We start from the raw sequence: 19,778 nt of genomic DNA, 5'->3' as shown, positions 1-19,778 counted from the left end.
CGCGCTCCAGGAGGTATATCTCACTCGTCATCCCCAAAGCCAACACCTACTTTGGCTGCATTTCCTTCCAGTTCTCTGCTGCCAGTGACTGGAACGAATTGCAAAAATCGCTGGAGTTGGAGACTTATATCTCCCTCACTAACTTTAAGCATCAGCTATCTGAGCAGCTTACCGATCGCTGCAGCTGTACACAGCCCATCTATAAATAGCCCATCCAACTGCCTACCTCATCCCCATGTTTTTATTTACGTTTTTTTGCTCTTTTGCACACCAGTATTTCTACTTGAACATCTATCACTCCAGTGTTAAATTGTAATTACTTAACTACTATGGTCTATTTATTGCCTTGCCTCCGTACTTCATTTGCACACACTGTATATAGATCTTTGTATTGTGTTATTGACTGTTCGTTTGTTTATCCAACGTGTAACTCTGTTTTTTTTTGTCGCACTGCTTTGCTTTATCTTGGCCAGGTTGCAGTTGTAAATGAGAACTTGTTCTCAACTAGCCTACCTGGTTAAATAAAGGTGAAATACATTTTTTTATTTTTTTATCTTAGCTTTATTGACAACACTCAAATGGATACTGTCATTAACGCAGTTCTTCAATAATTACACATAATACTTAATACTGTAGATGTTTAGTTACAGTCACATGATCAACTATCAGAAGATCCAGGAAATACTTTTCTGAATGACAGTCAAATTACAAACATCACGACATGCAACAACAACCAAAGTGCTTCTTCATTCATTACTCTGGTAAAGACAGTTATGCCGTGCTCCACGTTGGATCCAACATCCCTAACAAATTGATGTTTATAATGTGTTATTGTCTGCTTGATTTACAGTAGGGTCTCGTTAGTCCGTTTGGAAACGGAGATACTTAGCTCATAATGTGTAGAGAACTGTTCCTTGATGGATAGGCTATTGTTCAACACACAGAGCTATTTTCCTATATTTGTTGTTAGGTGAAGTTATGGGTCCTACAGTAGGTCTATGTTGTTGTTGTTAGGTGAAGTTATGGGTCCTACAGTAGGTCTATGTTATTGTTAGGTGAAGTTATGGGTCCAACAGTAGGTCTATATTTGTTGTTAGGTGAAGTTATGGGCCAATTTGGCAAACAGTGTACAAACCCTCATTGTCAGGCTGATGGAAAAGCCAAAGAGCATTTTACTGGTTGAAGTGTTTTTTTAAGTACAAAGCGGTTGATTTGCGATGATGACACAAACATATTAAGCAGGAGATTCAAGCGAGCCTGACAATTATAATCCAAAGTAGTGTGAAATGAACTCATAAGCAACCTGGTAATGGAGGTTACTCCCCTGAGCAAAAATCTTTTCTCACCAGCAAACATAGAAAAGGGCCTCCAATCTTAGATGTTACTACTAATGTGAAAACAAGACAAAATATGACTATTGTTGCTCATTTTAAGACAAATGTCAAGTAATCATTACATTCATTACAGATGTCAATTGTTGTACAACATCATGGCTACGCTGTTGGCATGACCTTTTACAGTGGATTTCTGCTGTTGTGGGCCTTTAACCATCTGTATGACTTTGTCATTCACACAGGAGAGAGACGTGACTATCGTGGGTCCTCTGGGGAGCCTCAACAACCTCATGATGCTGACGAGGCAGAGAAGAGTCTCTCCAGATCAGAACTCCTCAAGAAACACCAGCAGAGACCCACAGGGAAGATAATTAACCTCTCTGACTGTGGGAAGAGATTCACCTCATCAGGCATTAAAATTCATCGGAGAAGCCACACAGTAGAGAAAGCTTATTGCTGTACTCAATGTGGGAAGAGTTTTGATACATCTAGCCATCTTATTGTACACCAAAGAACACACACAGGAGAGAAATCGTATAGCTGTGATGAATGTGGGAAGAGTTTTACTGTTCAACCAGCCTGAAATTACACCAGAGAACACACACAGGAGAGAAACCTTTTAGCTGTGATCAATGTGGGAAGAGTTTTACTCAACTAGGCAACCTGATAACACACCAGAGAACACACACAGGAGAGAAACCATATAGCTGTGATGAATGTGGGAAGAGTTTTACTCAATCAACCAGCCTGAAATTACACCAGAGAAAACACACAGGAGAGAAACCTTTTAGCTGTGATCAATGTGGGAAGAGTTTTACTCATCGAAGCAGCCTGATATCACACCAGAGAATACACACAGGAGAGAAACTTTCTAGCTGTGATCAATGTGGGAAGAGTTTTACTCTTCTAGGCAACCTGATAACACACCAGAGAACACACACAGGAGAGAAACCATATAGCTGTGATGAATGTGGGAAGAGTTTTACTCATTCAACCAGCCTGAAATTACACAAGAGAACACGCACAGGAGAGAAACCTTTTAGCTGTGATCAATGTGGGAAGTGTTTTACTCATCGAAGCAGCCTGATATCACACCAGAGAAGACACACAGGAGAGAAACCCTATAGCTGTACTCAATGTGGGAAGAGTTTTGTTCAATCTGGAGAACTGAAGATGCACCAGAGAAGACACACAGGAGAGAAATCTTATAGCTGTACTCGATGTGGCAAGAGTTTTGTTCAATCTGGCGAACTGAAGATACACCAGAGAACACACACAGGAGAGAAACCTTATAGCTGTGGTCAATGTGGGAAGCATTTTGGTCAATCTGGCCAGCTGACATCACACCAGAGAACACACACAGGAGAGAAATCTTATAGCTGTGATCAATGTGGGACAAGATTTGCTTGGCTAACCAGCCTAGTATCACACCAAAGAACACACACGGGAGAAAAACCTTATAGCTGTGATCAGTGTGACAAGAGATACTCCGATAAAAGACATCTGATCAAACATCAGAAAATACATGAAGGAGTTGTTTCATGATATCAATGAATTAATGTCACAATGTAGAATGTTTTAACATTGTAGTAGGAGTATTTTAATGATGTCACAATGTAGAACCTAAACGTTTGTCCCCTGTTCTATTGATTTCAACATGATATGGATATTAGCCTCAGGGGGAAAATCCAGGCTCTGAAATGGAAGAGTTACTATTTATGTGATTTAACAAAAAGTGACTAACACAAAAAGAGTTGTGTTACACTTACCACGTTGGTGACGGACTTCAATCAAAATGTATCTGGCTGTTTTCTACAAATTGTCCTCTAACCAGGGATGTACACATTATTCCCAGATTCTGTGTGGTTTTTGAGCTGTTAGTTTTAACAGGACTTGCAACCTCCTCTCCCTCCTCTCGCACAAATGATTTCAACATGATATCGATGAGTTATGACAAATAAGTGTTGTGTTCCTTTGTTTAGCGACCCCTAAATTTAAATGCATCACTCCAAAATGTAGCTGACTGTCTTCTGCAGGTTGTCCTCTAACCAGTGAGGTAAAATATATCTCCATTTACATGTGTTTTTTGTTTTGTTGTGTTAGTTTCAAGAGCAGGTTCAACCTGATTTCCCCCCAAATGGATATAAGATTTGTGTTTTGCGTTTAGCTAGTGCGTTGCTATGGATCTTTATTCATTTTGACTGCATGTTTTTCCGTATTGGAGATGAGTTTTGTTTGGGCTCGTTCCAAGGGGACGAGAGTTCTAGAAGCTAGTGGGATTTAGAAAGAGGAGAGTTCTAGAAGCTAGTGGGATTTAGAAAGAGGAGAGTTCTAGAAGCTAGTGAGTTTTAGGAAGACGAGTGTTCTAGAAGCTAGTGAGTTTTAGGAAGACGAGAGTTCTAGAAGCTAGTGGGATTTAGGAAGACGAGTGTTCTAGAAGCTAGTGGGATTTAGGATTCTATAGAAAGAAAAAGGAGAAACAAATAGTCCTATTGTATATTATTATTTAGAAATACGTGTTTTTTTCTTGTTTTTAATTGTTGACATCCAGTAGACACCATGTTTATATTGGTGAAGGTGAATCATTGTAGTTGATTATAATGTGAAATGGAAGTTGTTTTCTGTTGGTGGTGAGCAAATTTGTCCAAAAGAAATGTAGGATATATTTGTTGTCTTAAGGGGGAAGGTGTTACAGGCTTTGGTTTTTCCATTTATGTTTTGAGGTTGGACTTTAGCACGTCTAGCTCGTTAGCACGTCTAGCTCGTTAGCACATCTAGCTCGTTAGCACGTCTAGCTCGTTAGCTCGTTAGCACGTCTAGCTCCGTTAGCACGTCTAGCTCGTTAGCACGTAGGACGCACTGATTGGTGTCACCTCGTTAGTCAGTATGTGTTACACCTGTGCTGGCTTGTCCATCTCGTTAGTGGGAAGGTGTTTCACCTGAGCTGGTCCAGGTTCTATTTAAGAGTGTCTGGCCCAGTGCTCCAGTTGTCTTGATACATGTGGAGAGTCAACACCTTTAGTTGCTCCACCTTTTTGGTTTACTTCCTGTCTTTAAGTTTGGTGTGGGTTTTTCTTTTGTTTTCCTCTTCTTGGGCAGATTTAGTGGGTCTCATGGTGGGTGTCTTTTAGGTCCCAGTTGTTGTTACTAGTCAACTTCCAGTGGACACCCCCATAGTGTCTTTCAGAGCCCCTCCTAAAAAACAAGTTATATTGTGGGTTGGATATTGCATCATATTGTTGATATTTTAATCAATGGCGTTTCCTTACAATGCTCATTAGTCTTTCAGTTGTTATTATTGTTTTTTATCCTCATATTTGTGTACTAAATATTTCTGATTATGTTCATAGTTTTTTCCTGTGAAGCCATTGTGTTGCATCCATGTCTGACATGTGCTGTATAAATAAAGCTTGATTTGATTTGAACATATTGTAAAACAAATTAACCCAATGACTGACCAATCAACAGACTCTTGCTAAACCAATGAACAAATATGTGCAAAAAGCAACACATCTTTATCCATCTTAGTATGAAAAACAGTATAAAGTCAGTAAATCTCCCACTATGTCAAAATAGTTCATGGTATGTAAGTTTTGTATCACTTTTCAACCAACCCAGTGCATTTGTTGAAGATAAATGTTTAATTCAACAATACGTCAAAGGATTCAACTACTGCAAACCGAAACAAACAAATGGATCAACCAGATCAATCCCACTTTTCCAGCCTGCTGAAGGCGTGGTGGAGTGGTAAACACCACCCCCGGCTCTACCAGGGGCTTGAGGTGGTCTCCCACAGCTCTGCTTATGTCATGTTCTGTGGCCTTGCTGTTCCATTTATTGACTGTCCCTGTAACACAGAAATAAACACATTTAATCATGTTAAATAAAACACTCAAAGTAATGGATATGGAGCATCTATGGCCTCAGTTACACCTGGCACCTAAATGTGACATCTGTCATCCGATCACTCTAAACTGCATTAGGTTCAGATCTACCAGGATGGGCCTTTGACATCGTCTGGATGCAGCCAGGCCACTGAATATGCATCAGCAATGTAAAGAGATGGGGTGAATGAGTGGGGAAAGGTACATTTGACACAAATGACCTTCATAATATCAAAGAACAAATGTGTGTGTCTGAGGGGAAATTAACTTTCATACAGCCAACGGGGATGAGAAATTACACCAATATCAGTGGACAATTTGCACTAATGTAAATAAATATAGATGATGGAACATATTCCCTTTTGCTGACGTGATGAACCGCTAAGGGGACATAAATATTTACCATCTAAACCATGTGTGACCTCTCACCTCTCTGGCTGTAGAAGTGTTCTTCCTAACCAGTCCCTCAACAGCTCTCTGACTGAGCTCCACCCTCACTGGGTCTTCAGAGGAGAGGAAGGCTGAGGAGGGATGGAAGGATGAATGGGTCAGTCAGTCAATAAAGTGTAGAGCTGCTGTCTGACAAAATCACTATTTTAGTAGTTCATTAAAGTAAATAAGGCTTTATGACTGCTGAATACCAACTATCAATCACTTAGATCATGTATTTTCAGGTAGAGATACATCCTTGGGACGTCCATAGCCCATTGAAGTTGACATTTAAAATGGTTAAGGTAGGGGTTAAGGTTAGGGTTTAGGGTAGGGATGTCCCAAGGATCCCAGATAGCATTGACCATCGTGCATTCTTCTGTCTCTTTTACATAGCAGGTGTAAAATAAACACAGACAAGACAAGTAGGCACGCAGTGCATTATGGTCATTGTAGTTTAAAAATAGCATCTAATTATGTAGGGTGACCATACGTCCTCTTTTTCCCGGACATGTCCTCTTTTTGGACCTAAAAAAATGCGTCCGGCCGGGATTTCTAAATCGCCTAAAATGTCCGGGATTCGGCTTTTGCTTCCTACAGTCTCCATTCGTTGTGTGCGTTTTGGGGTTTTTGCATTGCTTTGACCGCTTTCAAGCGCTCGTACTAAGACCGAAGCAATTGTTAACGCTGTGATAGCACCACATTCTGTCGACATAGCTCAGAAAGCACTAGAAGACATACCTTACTGTGGCGTTTCTACTGATGGGAGCAGTCACGGTGCTGTGAAAATATTCCCTCTGCTTATTCAGTATTTTGATTGGAAGAATGGTGGCGTGCAAAGTAAATTAGTCGAAGTTAAAAACACTCCAAATGAGACAGCTGATACGATCGCGCAATACATCAAAGAAACACTGGAAAATAATGGGATTTTTTCCAAATATATTGCATTTACAGTAGGGTGACCATACGTCCTCTTTTTCCCGGACATGTCCTCTTTTTGGAAAACTAAAATTTGGTCACCCTAAATTATGCCAATCTGTATGTGGGGTTGTTAGAGAAGAATGTGATTGTCAGCCCTAACAATCCAATCTAGCACCTAACCAGGCTCTGAAAAAGTCTTCATTGATGACGTGTTCCATCTATTCCAGGGGACAGCAGAGGAACTTCATCGATTCCACTCATTCATCAATACAAGCAGTAAACATCTGAAATTCACCCTCACCTTTGATACGCATGAAACAAGTTACCCGATGGTTGGACAATACTTTTCTCCTTAATCATCTTAAATACTTCAACTGGAAATCAACCAATCCTCCATTGTTAACGCAGTGGAAAGGTCAAATGCTTTATTATCTACACATGTAAAGTGAGTGAGACGGAGAGAAATAAAATGGTTAGATTATGGTAAAGTTTATAAAAGATCAAATAAAATATTTTTCCCAAAAATTGTTTTAAGTCCCAATGCAAAGTTACACCTCACTGTTCTATTTTTGGAGTTATTACATAAAACCAATAAGAATTCAGAAGAATGATAAAGGCAGGTGTGATGTAATATGGAAGACCGGTCTATTCCCTGTGATGTAAACAACAACAGAAAGAACTTCAAATTAAACCAATCGTTTAAACCAACGTTTTGGAAATACATAACGCTATCTAACCAAATATCAAAGAATGTTAGCTATATGCAGTTATCTTAGCCAGCCAGCTAACATTAGCTATTTAGCCAACTAGTTATGGTCAGCGAGCTGGAGCCCAACTACAAGAGACCAGTTAGAACCCGATTAACAAAACCCAACTAAAACATAACTGCAGATCAGAAGAGCAGAGACATACAGAATGATGGCTGGGAAAATCCTCAACATCCAAAATAGATAGATTCCAGAAGTCAGTCAGCTAGTGCGCTAGCAGTAAGCCAAGGTGGAAAAAGTGACAAAACTCCCGTAGTCGACTTCACAGAGAACATGCTGAAAAGTAGTGATGGGGAAACAAAGCTTCCTGAAGCATTGACGCTTTTCAGCCTGTTGTGTCAACAAAAAAACCAAAAAAACGAGCAAGCAGGTTGATATCCCACGGCAAGAGGCACCAGAGCCTACTGTGCTAACGGGTTCCCTCTAGATAACACAACCACACAGTTCATGAAAAGCATGAGGTGTGACTAACGTTTACAAGCTTGAGCTAGATATCAACCTAGTGTGACCTTCCTGGTCCCGTCTCTCAAGTCAGTGAGTCAACACAGGAAGGAGCAATGAATGGATAGTTCATTTATTTCCAAAGCTGAAATGATGGGACACACACAGTATGGATGAATGATCAGTAGTGACGGGATATAAATAGCACTCCCACAGCAATTCTCCATAAATCTGCCCTATAATATACTAACAAAAAACTATCAAGATGTCTGTCAAAGTTATTGTGATCATATAGTGGATTTAACAATTCCTAATAATTCCTAATTTACTATAATAAAATAAATACATAGTTTCCATGTGTAATCTCATATTCACAACATCAGAATAAACTGTCATCCATTTTAGTATCAAAATATATCAAATTAACCTGAAATATTACTCGATGTCCCCCTCTGGTGGTGAAGAAGTATAATCCACCTAAACTAACAGAACCGGGCTGATAAACTGGCTGGAGTTCATGAGTTTATAAAACACATACTTTATACATGTCATAAATTACCTGCATTGATGAGACACACAGTGTGGATGAATGATCAGTAGTGACAGGATATAAATAGCACTCCTAAAGAAGATGCAGTGTGGATGAATGATCAGGATATAAATAGCACTCCTAAAGAAGATGCAGTGTGGATGAATGATCAGGATATAAATAGCACTCCTGAAGAAGATGCATTTTCCAGTTTGCTACCAACTTGATAGAGGGAACTTTAGCATAAAACCCACATGGAAAACTGAGATTCGGCAAATAACATATAAAGAGAGGCCAAACCAACAACAGAAGTTACTAAAACATAAATTGCTAATTTATGATGTAAAAGGTGGATTTTATGATGTAATGTCAACTTTATACATTTCTATCCCAGGACCACCCAATTTTCAAATTCTCCATAAATCTGCTGTGGATTACCCAGAATCCCATACCTTTATCACTGAATGTAATGTAAACACACGAGCAGCAGTCTAAGGTCCTGCATCTCAGTGCTAGAGGCATCACTACAGACCCGGGATCAAAACTACAGACACGGGTCCGTTATTGTAAATAAGAATTTGTCCTTAGCTGGTTTGCCTTGTTAAATAAAGGTTAAATAAATGTTTTAAATGTAACTTCATTACACCGTTACACTGGCATACAAACTCGGTAGCATAGAGTTGATAATACATATGACGTTGGGAAATAGTGCATTGTGGGTAGTTTAGAAGATTTCCAGAAATAAGTTCATACATTTGTAATAATGCAAAAACATAACTGTTTGTCCTTATAGGGAACCAGATCGTGACTACAACTAGCTTACTAAGTCTTTAACCACACTGTGTTGTTACACTGGTGAGTAAAAAAATCTTCCTACAATCAAACTTGTCTGAAAATAAAGTATACATTTTACTCAACTGCGTTACCCACTCCAGTCAGCAGATGGCGGTCTGGGAATTTAAGGTAATGCTGTTGGTGTGACGTATAATGTAGTGGACGGAACTCTTCTTTCAACAGCAGCAACAGTTATTCAGCCACCTCGGTAGCTTGCTAGACAAAATAGCCGAACCAATAAAGCTCTTTAGATGCTTTAGTGTATATTAGCCACTGTGTTTTAAACCCACTTCTGTCGTCTAGTTAGTTATCCGTTTTAATTTCATATTTACGGTGTTTTTGTTATTGATCAGCTAGCGGGCTGGTTAAGTTAGCATTAGCCTAGCTAACATCCCCGACCATGTGCTCACTAAGCTACTCTCCTCCTGCTAAAGAAGAGGTCTGCTGGACGGAGAAAGAGGGACTGTGGCTGAACGTTTTCGTGAAAGAGGAGAAGGAAGAGGAGGCTGTTTCAATACAAAAACAAGTAGAGGGTGAGGCTGTAACTGTGAAAGAAGAAGAGAAAGACGTTTCAGTGAAAGAAGAGGAAGTCGCGTTCAGAGTGAAAGAGGAGAAAGACGTTTCAGTGAAAGAAGAGGAAGACCCGTTCAGAGTGAAAGAGGAGGAGGATGCTACTGTAAAAGACGAGGAGGAAGAGAAAGAGGAGGATGCAGTTTATGGGGTGAAAGAGGAGGAGGGGGAGATGACTGTCACATTGGAAGAAGATGAAGAGGAGGAAACTGGACATCTGGGCCCGGTTTCCCAAACGCATCTTAAGGCGTCCAATGGTTCTAACGGTGAACTTAGCCATAAGATGGTTTTGAGAAACCGTTCCCTTATTAACACTAGTAAGTACTGTCTTAAATACAGAGGCACAAACTCTGCAGTTGTTGAACTGATGTTTGGTGTTAAAGGGGAAATATGCAATAGCTACATCCATATTTAGACTTTTTACATTATTTATTTATAGCCATTGATTCTTGAAGAATATAACACATGCCTCATGAGCTTAGTTCAACTGTTGTACCCCATCATAACCCTAAATAAGCTTTTTTTACTCCAATGTTTAGAAACAATGTAAATCAACACTGTATAGCCTCAACATGGTTAAAACTATAATGTTGATATCATGGATGGTCAGTCCTTGCATCCGCAGGTCTGTCTATGAATTTGAGATTAGTTACATTTCTCCAGCCCCATCATCATCTTATAACCAAACTAGTGGTGGAATGACAGATTTGTTATTGTTTCAACTGCAGATTGGTTGATAGATGTGTGGCTATTTTATAGGGATAACCTAGGATTTAAATAGCAAACAATTATCAGCCCAGAGGCTGATATAAGGTGTTGGCTTGACAGTCGCTGGACCTGAGTCCAGCTTAGGGCTACCCCCTGAATTGACTACACTATAAATACAAGGACTGGCCATCCATAAGGTCAAAATGATAGTTTTAACCAGATTTCACAGCTATACAGTGCTTGTTTACAAACAGTGGCGTTATACAAGCTTATGTTTTGGTTTCTGGTGGGGTAATACAGTTTGAGGCATTTATAATTTATATTCTTCAAGAATCAATGGTTATATAGTAAATGGGTCTTTCTATAACTGCCAGTGAAGATTTCCTGTGGGGGTCAAATTGTTAACCAGGTAGGCTAGTTGAGAACAAGTTCTCATTTGCAACTGCAACTGCGACCTGGCCAAGATAAAGCGTAGCAATTCGACACATACAACAACACATGGAATAAACAAAACATACAGTCAATAATACAGTAGAACAAAAGAAAACAAAAGGTCTATATACAGTGAGTGGAAATGAGGTAAGTTAAGGCAATAAATAGACCATGGTGGTCAAATAATTACAATAAAGCAATTAAACACTGGAATGGTAGATGTGCAGAAGACGAATGTGCAAGTAGAGATACTGGGGTGCAAAGGAGCAAGATAAATAAATACAGTATGGGGATGAGGTAGGTAGATAGATGGGCTGTTTACAGATGGGCTATGTACAGGTGCAGTGATCTGTGAGCTGCTCTGACAGCTGGTGCTTAAAGCTAGTGAGGGAGATATGAGTCTCCAGCTTCAGAGATTTTTGCAGTTCGTTCCAGTCATTGGCAGCAGAGAACTGTAAGGAAAGACGACCAAAGGAGGTGTTGGCTTTGGGGGTGACCAGTGAGATATACCTGCTGGAGCGCATGCTACGAGTGGGTGGTGCTATGGTGACCAGTGAGTTGAGATAAGACGGGGCTTTACCTAGCAGAGACTTGTAGATAACCTGTAGCCAGTGGGTTTGGCGACGAGTATGAAACGAGGGCCAACCAACGAGAGCGTACAGGTCGCAATGGTGGGTGGTATATGGGACTTTGGTGACAAAACGGATGGCACTGTGATAGACTGCATCCAGTTTGTTGAGTAGAGATTTGGAGGCTATTTTATAGATGACATCACCGAAGTCGAGGATCGGTAGGATGGTCAGTTTTACGAGGGTATGAAGGATGCTTTGTTGAGATATAGGAAGCCGATTCTAGATTTAATTTTGGATTGAAGATGCTTAATGTGAGTCTGGAAGGAGAGTTTACAGTCTAACCAGACACCCAGGTATTTGTAGTTGTCCACGTATTCTAAGTCAGAGCCGTTCAAAGTAGTGATGCTGGACGGGCGAGCAGGTGCGGGCAGTGATCGATTGAATAGCATGCATTTAGTTTTACCTGCGTTTAAGAGCAGTTGGAGGCCACGGAAGGAGAGTTGTATGGCATTGAAGCTCGTTTGGAGGTTAGTTAACTTCTCTAGGGCCAGTGGGACGATTTCGTCCCACCTACGTAACAGCCAGTGGCGCGTTATTCAAATACCTTAGAAATGCTATTACTTCAATTTCTCAAACATATGACTATTTTACACCATTTTAAAGACAAGACTCTTGTTAATCTAACCACACTGTCCGATTTCAAAAAGGCTTTACAACGAAAGCAAAACATTAGATTATGTCAGCAGAGTACCCAGCCAGAAATAATCAGACACCCATTTTTCAAGCTAGCATATAATGTCACATAAACCCAAAAGACAGCTAAATGCAGCACTAACCTTTGATGATCTTCATCAGATGACAACCCTAGGACATTATGTTATACAATACATGCATGTTTTGTTCAATCAAGTTCATATTTATATCAAAAAACAGCTTTTTACATTAGCATGTGACGTTCAGAACTAGCATACCCCCCGCAAACTTCCGGTGAATTTACTAAAAATGTACTAAATTACTCACGATAAACGTTCACAAAAAGCATAACAATTATTTTAAGAATTATAGATACAGAACTCCTCTATGCACTCGATATGTCCGATTTTAAAATAGCTTTTCGGTGAAAGCACATTTTGCAATATTCTAAGTAGATAGCCCGGCATCACAGGGCTAGCTATTTAGACACCCAGCAAGTTTAGCACTCACCAAACTCAGATTTACTATAAGAAAAATGTTATTACCTTTGCTGTTCTTCGTCAGAATGCACTCCCAGGACTTCTACTTCAATAACAAATGTTGGTTTGGTCCCAAATAATCCATAGTTATATCCAAATAGCGGCGTTTTGTTCGTGCGTTCAAGACACTATCTGAAAGGGTAAATAAGGGTTACGCGCCCGACGCGTTTTGTGACAAAAAAATTCTAAATATTCCATTACCGTACTTCGAAGCATGTCAACCGCTGTTTAAAATCAATTTTTATGCAATTTTTCTCGTAAAAAAGCGATAATATTCCGACAGGGAAAGCGTGTTTACGTTCAAAGAGAGAGAAAGTAAAAGCATGGGATCCCCTCGTGCACGAGCCTCAGTCTGATGGCCCTCTGATCGACTTCCATCCAAACGCGCTAAAGTTTTTCAGCCAGCGGCTGGAATTACATCATTCAGCTTTTTCCCGGGTTCTGAGAGCCTATGGGAGCCGTAGGAAGTGTCACGTTACAGCAAATATCCTAAATTTTCTTTAAACAGAGCCAAGAAGCCCAAGGAATGGTCAGAGAGGGTACTTCCTGTTTGGAATCTTCTCAGGTTTTTGCCTGCCATATGAGTTCTGTTATACTCACAGACACCATTCAAACAGTTTTAGAAACTGTAGGGTGTTTTCTATCCAAAGCCAATAATTATATGCATATTCTAGTTTCTGGGCAGTAGTAATAACCAGATTAAATCGGGTACGTTTTTTATCCGGCCGTGTAAATACTGCCCCCTAGCCCTAACAGGTTAACACAGTGTCCAAAGAGGGGCCAGAAGTATACAGAATGGTGTCATCTGCGTAGAGGTGGATCAGAGACTCACCAGCAGCAAGAGCGACATCATTGATGTATACAGAGAAGAGAGTCGGCCTGAGAATTGAACCCTGTGGCACCCCCATAGACTGCCAGAGGCCCGGACAACAGGCCCTCCGATTTGACACACTGAACTCTATCAGAGAAGTAGTAGGTAAACCAGGCGAGGCAATCATTTGAGAAACCAAGGCTGTCGAGTTTGCCAATAAGAATGTGGTGATTGACAGAGTCGAAAGCCTTGGCCAGGTCGATGAATACGGCTGCACAGTAATGTCTCTTATCGATGGCGGTTATGATGTCGTTGATGTAGTTAGTATGCCAAAAGTTCCCGGATGTCGTACTAAATTCGCCAAAATATGACGTATACACGCAGTACTTTAGGGCCCATAATGCAATTCTTCAGGAAATGGACGTAGCTTCACATCATTTTCAGATTTGAAGAAAATGGCGGAAAATATGCAGCCGAAGTCCAACGAGAGCCGATACAAATTCATTGCTTTAACTAATTATGACAAATGTTAAGAACATGTTAAGCAATGTAATAAAGACATTTCTTTTCAAGTAAGTTACCTTACACGATATTTTGGCTGACAATTTGCTTGCATGTTATTACAGCAGTATGTACCGGCATGTTAAAACCTCTCTGGGGTAGGTGGGACGCTACCGTCACACCTCGCCAACAGCCATTGAAATAGCAGGGCGCCAAATTCAAAACAACAAAAATCTCATAATTCAAATTTCTCACACATACAAGTATTATACACCATTGTAAAGGTACACTTCTCATTAATCCAACCACAGTGTCCGATTTCAAAAACACTTTACGGCGAAAGATTATGTTAGGACACCACCTAGACAAGAAAAACCACACAGCCATTTTCCAAGCAAGGAGAGGCGTCACAAAAACCAGAAATATAGCTAAAATTAATCACTAACCTTTGATGATCTTCATCAGATGGCACTCATAGGACTTCATGTTACACAATATATGTATGTTTTGCTCGATAAAGTTCATATTTATATCCAAAAACCCCATTTTACATTGGTATGTAATGTTCAGAAATGTTTTGCCTCCAAAACCCCCGATGAATGAGCACATCAATTTACAGAAATACTCATCATAAACGTTGATAAAATATACAACTGTTATGCATAGAATTAAAGATATACTTCTCCTTAATGCAACCGCTGTGTCAGATTTCAAAAAAGCTTTACGGCGAAAGCACACTTTGCAATAATCTGAGTACAGCGCTCAGACACCAAAACAAGCCATACAGATACCCGCCATGTTGTGGAGTCAACAGAAGTCAGAAATACCATTATAAATATTCACTTACCTTTGATGATTTTCATCGGAATGCACTCCCAGGAATCCCAGTTCCACAATACATGTACGTTTTGTTCGATAAAGTTCATGTTTATGTCCAAATACCTCCATTTTGTTCGCGCGTTAGGTTCACTATTCCAAATGCAGAAGGCGCGCGCACTAAAGTCCAGACGAAAAGTCAAAAAAGTTATATTACAGTTTGTAGAAACACGTCAAACGATGTGTAGAATCAATCTTTAGGATGTTTTTATCATAAATCTTCAAAAATATTCCAACCGGATAATTCCTTTGTCTTCATAAAGGAAAGAGAACTGAGCTTGTGCTCATGGCTGCGTGCGTAACTAAAATAATGGCTGACGGCCAGACACCTGACTCAATCAGCTCTTATTCTCTCCCCATTCACAGTAGAAGCCTGAAACAACATTCTAAAGACTGTTGACATCTAGTGGAAGCCTTAGGAAGTGCAATATGACCCCATAGACACTGTATATTGGATGTATATTGTGTGTTAGATAGGCAATCACTTGAAAAACTACAAACCTCAGATTTCCACACTTCCTGGTTGGATTTTTCTAAGGTTTTGCCTGACATATGAGTTCTGTTATACTCACAGACATTATTCAAACCGTTTTAGACACTTCAGTGTTTTCTATCCAAATCTACTAATTATATGCATATTCTAGCTTTTGGGCCTGAGTAGCAGGCAGTTTACTCTGGGCATGCTTTTCATCCGGACATGAAAATACTGCCCCCTACCCCGATGAAGTTAAGCATTTCCAATCCAAAATGAAATCTAGAATCAGCTTCATATTTCGCAACAAAGCCTCCTTCACTCACGCTGCCAAACATACCCTCGTTAAACTGACTTTCTTGCCGATCCTTGACTTCGGCGATGTCATTTTCAAAATAGCCTCCAACACTCTACTCAGCAAACTGGATGCAGTCTATCACAGTGCCATCCGTTTTGTCACCAAATCCCCATATACCACCCACCACTGCGACCTGTATGCTCTCGTTGGCTGGCCTTCTCTACATATTCGTCGCCAAACCCACTGGCTCCAGGTCATCTATAGGTCTTTGCTAGGCCACCTTCACTCAGCTCACAGGTCACCATAGCAACACCCACCCATAGCACGCACTCAAAGAGGTATATCTCACTGGTCATCACCAAAGCCAACACCTACTTTGGACACATTTCTTTCCAGTTCTCTGCTGCCAATGACTTGAACGAATTGCAAAAATCGCTGAAGTTGGAGACATATATCTTCCTCACTAACTTTAAGCATCAGCTATCTGAGCAGCTTACCGATCGCTGCAGCTGTACACAGTCCATCTGTAAATAGTCCATCCAACTGCCTACCTCATCCCCATGTTTTTATTTACTTTTTTGCTCTTTTGCACACCAGTATTTCTACTTGCACATCATCATCTGCACATCTATCACTCCAGTGTTCATTTGTTAAATTGTAATTACTTCGCTACTATGGCCTATTTATTGCCTTACCTCCGTACTCCATTTGCACACACTGTATATAGATATTTGCACACACTGTATATAGATTTTTCTATTGTGTTATTGACTGTACGTTTGTTTATTCCATGTGTAACTCTGTATTGTTTGTGTCGCACTGCTTTGCTTTATCTTGGCCAGGTCGCAGTTGTAAATGAGAACTTGTTCTCAACTGGCCTACCTGCTTAAATAAAGGTGAAAAACAAAATGTAATTAAAAATACATTTAAAAAATCATAACTTTATTGACAACACCCAAATGGATACGGTCATTAACTCGGTTCTTAATACTGTAGCAAACATTATATTAAGCAGGACATTCAAGCGAGCTTTACAATTATAATCCAAAGTAGCGTGAAATGCACTCATAAGCAACCTGGAAATGGAAGTTACTTCCCTGAGTTTTTCCCCGTTCACATTCAGAATACATTGTGAAAAACGAAAATCTTTGCTCACCATTTTTGCTCCAGGCAGATATACTACATCCATAACTATCGGTTTCCTCATTAGCAGATATACTACATCCATAACTAGTGGTTTCCTCATTAGCAGATACACTACATCCATAACTATCGGTTTCCTCATTAGCAGGGAGGAGTTTCTACAACCAAATTGCATGTGCATCGCCCTCGTGCCGCAATTTTAGCAAACACAGAAAGGGGCCTATATTGGAGACCAAAAGTCGTCTGGCACACTGCTTAGAGTTTCAACAACATGAATAACTTATTTCTAGCCTACAATCTTAGATGTTACTACTAATGTGAAAACAAGACAAAATATGACTGTTCTTGCTCATTTTAAGACAATTGTTAAATCATTTTAACATTCATTACAGACGTCAATTGTTGTATAACATCATGGCTACGCTGTTGGCATCACCTTTTACAGTGGATTTCTGCTGTTGTGGGCCTTTAAATCATCTGTCTGACTTTGTTGTTCACACAGGAGAGATACTTCACTATCTTGGATCCTCTGGGGAGCCTCAACAACCTCGTGATGCTGACGAGGCAGAGAAGAGTCTCTCCAGATCAGAACACCTCAATAAACACCTGCAGACATCCACAGGGAAGAGAACTCACTGCTGCTCTGACTGTGGGAAGAGATTCACCTCATCAGGCATTAAAATTCATCAGAGAATCCACACAGGAGAGACATCTTATAGCTGTGGTCAATGTGGGAAGAGTTTTGTTCAATCTGGCCAGCTGACATTACACCAGAGAACACACACAGGAGAGAAATCTTATATCTGTGATCAATGTGGGAAGAGTTTTAGTAAGTCTGGCTCTCTGACTTTACACCAGAGAACACACACAGGAGAGAAATCTTATAGCTGTGGTCAATGTGGGAAGAGGTTTACTCAGTCAACCAGCCTGATATCACACCAGAGAACACACACAGGAGAGAAACCTTATAGCTGTGATCAATGTGGGAAGGGTTTTAGTATGTCTGGCTCTCTGACTTTACACCAGAGAACACACACAGGAGAGAAACCTTATAGCTGTGGTCAATGTGGGAAGAGTTTTGCTGCATCTAGCACGCTGACTCTACACCAGAGAATACACACAGGAGAGAAACCTTATAGCTGTGATCAGTGTGGGAAGAGTTATGGTCGATCTGGAGAGCTGACAGTGCACCAGAGAATACACACAGGAGAGAAACCTTATAGCTGTGATCAATGTGGGAAGAGTTTTAGTAAGTCTGGCTCTCTGACTTTACACCAGAGAACACACACAGGAGAGAAATCTTTTAGCTGTGATCAGTGTGGGAAGAGTTATGGTCGATCTGGAGAGCTGACAGTGCACCAGAGAATACACACAGGAGAGAAACCTTATAGCTGTGATCAATGTGGGAAGAGTTTTAGTAAGTCTGGCTCTCTGACTTTACACCAGAGAACACACACAGGAGAGAAACCTTTTAGCTGTGATCAGTGTGGGAAGAGTTTTGGTCGATCTGGAGAGCTGACAGTGCACCAGAGAATACACACAGGAGAGAAACCTTATAGCTGTGATCAATGTGGGAAGAGTTTTGGTCGATCTGGAGAGCTGACAGTGCACCAGAGAATACACACAGGAGAGAAACCTTTTAGCTGTAATCATTGTGGGAAGAGTTTTGGTCGATCTGGAGAGCTGACAGTACACAAGAGAACACACACAGCCTTATAGCTGTGACCAGAGATAATCTGATAAAAGACCTCTGATCAAATATCAGAAAATACATGAAGGAGTTGTTAAATGATATCAATATATTTTAATGATGTCACAATGTAGAATGTTTTAACATTGTAGTAGGAGTATTTTAATGATGTCACAATGTAGAACCCTAAACGTTTGTCCCCTGTTCTATTGATTTCAACATGATATGGATATTAGCCTCAGGGGGAAAATCCAGGCTCTGAAATGGAAGAGTTACTATTTATGTGATTTAACAAAAAGTGACTAACAAAAAAAGAGCTGTGTTACATTTACAGCATTGGTGACCCACTTGAATCAAAATGTAGCCAGCTGTTTTCTACCAGTTGTCCTCTAACCAGGGATGTACACATTATTCCCAGATTCCGTGTGGTTTTTGAGCTGTTAGTTTTAACAGGACGTGCAACCTCATCTCCCTCCTCTCGCACAATTGATTTCAACATGATATCGATGAGTGATGACAAATAAGTGTTATGTTCCTTTGTTTAGTGACCCCTACATTTAAATGCATCACTCCAAAATGTAGCTGACTGTCTTCTGCAGGTTGTCCTCTAACCAGTGAGGTAAAATATATCTCCATTTCCATGTGTTTTGTTGTGTTAGTTTCAGGAGCAGGTTCAACCTGATTTCCCCCCAAATGGATATAAGATTTGTGTTTTGTGTTTAGGCAGTGCGTTGCCATGGATCAGAATTTATTTTGACTGCACGTTTTTCCGTATTGGAGATGAGTTTTGTTTGGGCTCGTTCCAAGGGGACGAGAGTTCTAGAAGCTAGTGGGTTTTAGGAAGATGAGAGTTCTAGAATCTAGTGAGTTTTAGGAAGAGGAGAGTTCTAGAAGCTAGTGAGTTTTAGGAAGATGAGTGTTCTAGAAGCTAGTGAGTTTTAGGAAGACGAGAGTTCTAGAAGCTAGTGGGATTTAGAAAGACGAGAGTTCTAGAAGCTAGTGAGTTTTAGGAAGACGAGAGTTCTAGAAGCTAGTGAGTTGTAGGAAGACGAGAGTTCTAGAAGCTAGTGGGATTTAGGATTCTATAGAAAGAAAAAGGAGAAACAAATAATCCTATTGTATATTATTATTTAGAAATACGTGTTTTTTTCTTGTTTTTAATTGTTGACAGCCAGTAGACACCATGTTTATATTGTAGAAGGTGAATCATTGTGGTTGATTATAATGTGAAATGGAAGTTGTTTTCTGTTGGTGGTGAGCAAACTTGTCCAAAAGAAATATAGGATATATTTGTTGTCTTAAGGTGTTACAGGCTTTGGTTTTTACATTTATGT

The 19,778-nt window shown here is 40.1% G+C and overlaps 1 protein-coding gene and 1 pseudogene across 1 annotated transcript; both read left to right on the top strand.

Annotated features, from left to right (window-relative positions):
• Positions 1 to 1,506: 1,506 nt before the first annotated feature.
• On the top strand, positions 1,507 to 3,003 carry LOC145877264 (uncharacterized; annotated as a pseudogene).
• A 4,172-nt stretch (positions 3,004 to 7,175) lies between these two features.
• LOC123741787 (uncharacterized) lies at positions 7,176 to 18,640 on the top strand. Its single transcript, XM_082972565.1, has 2 exons — positions 7,176 to 7,188; positions 17,257 to 18,640. The coding sequence occupies exons 1-2, from the start codon at positions 7,176 to 7,178 to the stop codon at positions 18,471 to 18,473; spliced, it is 1,230 nt and encodes a 409-aa protein (XP_082828691.1). The 3' UTR covers positions 18,474 to 18,640.
• The last annotated feature ends 1,138 nt before the right edge of the window (positions 18,641 to 19,778 follow it).

This window comes from Salmo salar, unplaced genomic scaffold (genome assembly GCF_965601325.2).
Source record: "Salmo salar unplaced genomic scaffold, fSalSal1 ptg000743l, whole genome shotgun sequence".
Taxonomy (NCBI): Eukaryota; Metazoa; Chordata; class Actinopteri; order Salmoniformes; family Salmonidae; genus Salmo; species Salmo salar.
This window is presented reverse-complemented; position numbering and strand designations above follow the sequence as displayed.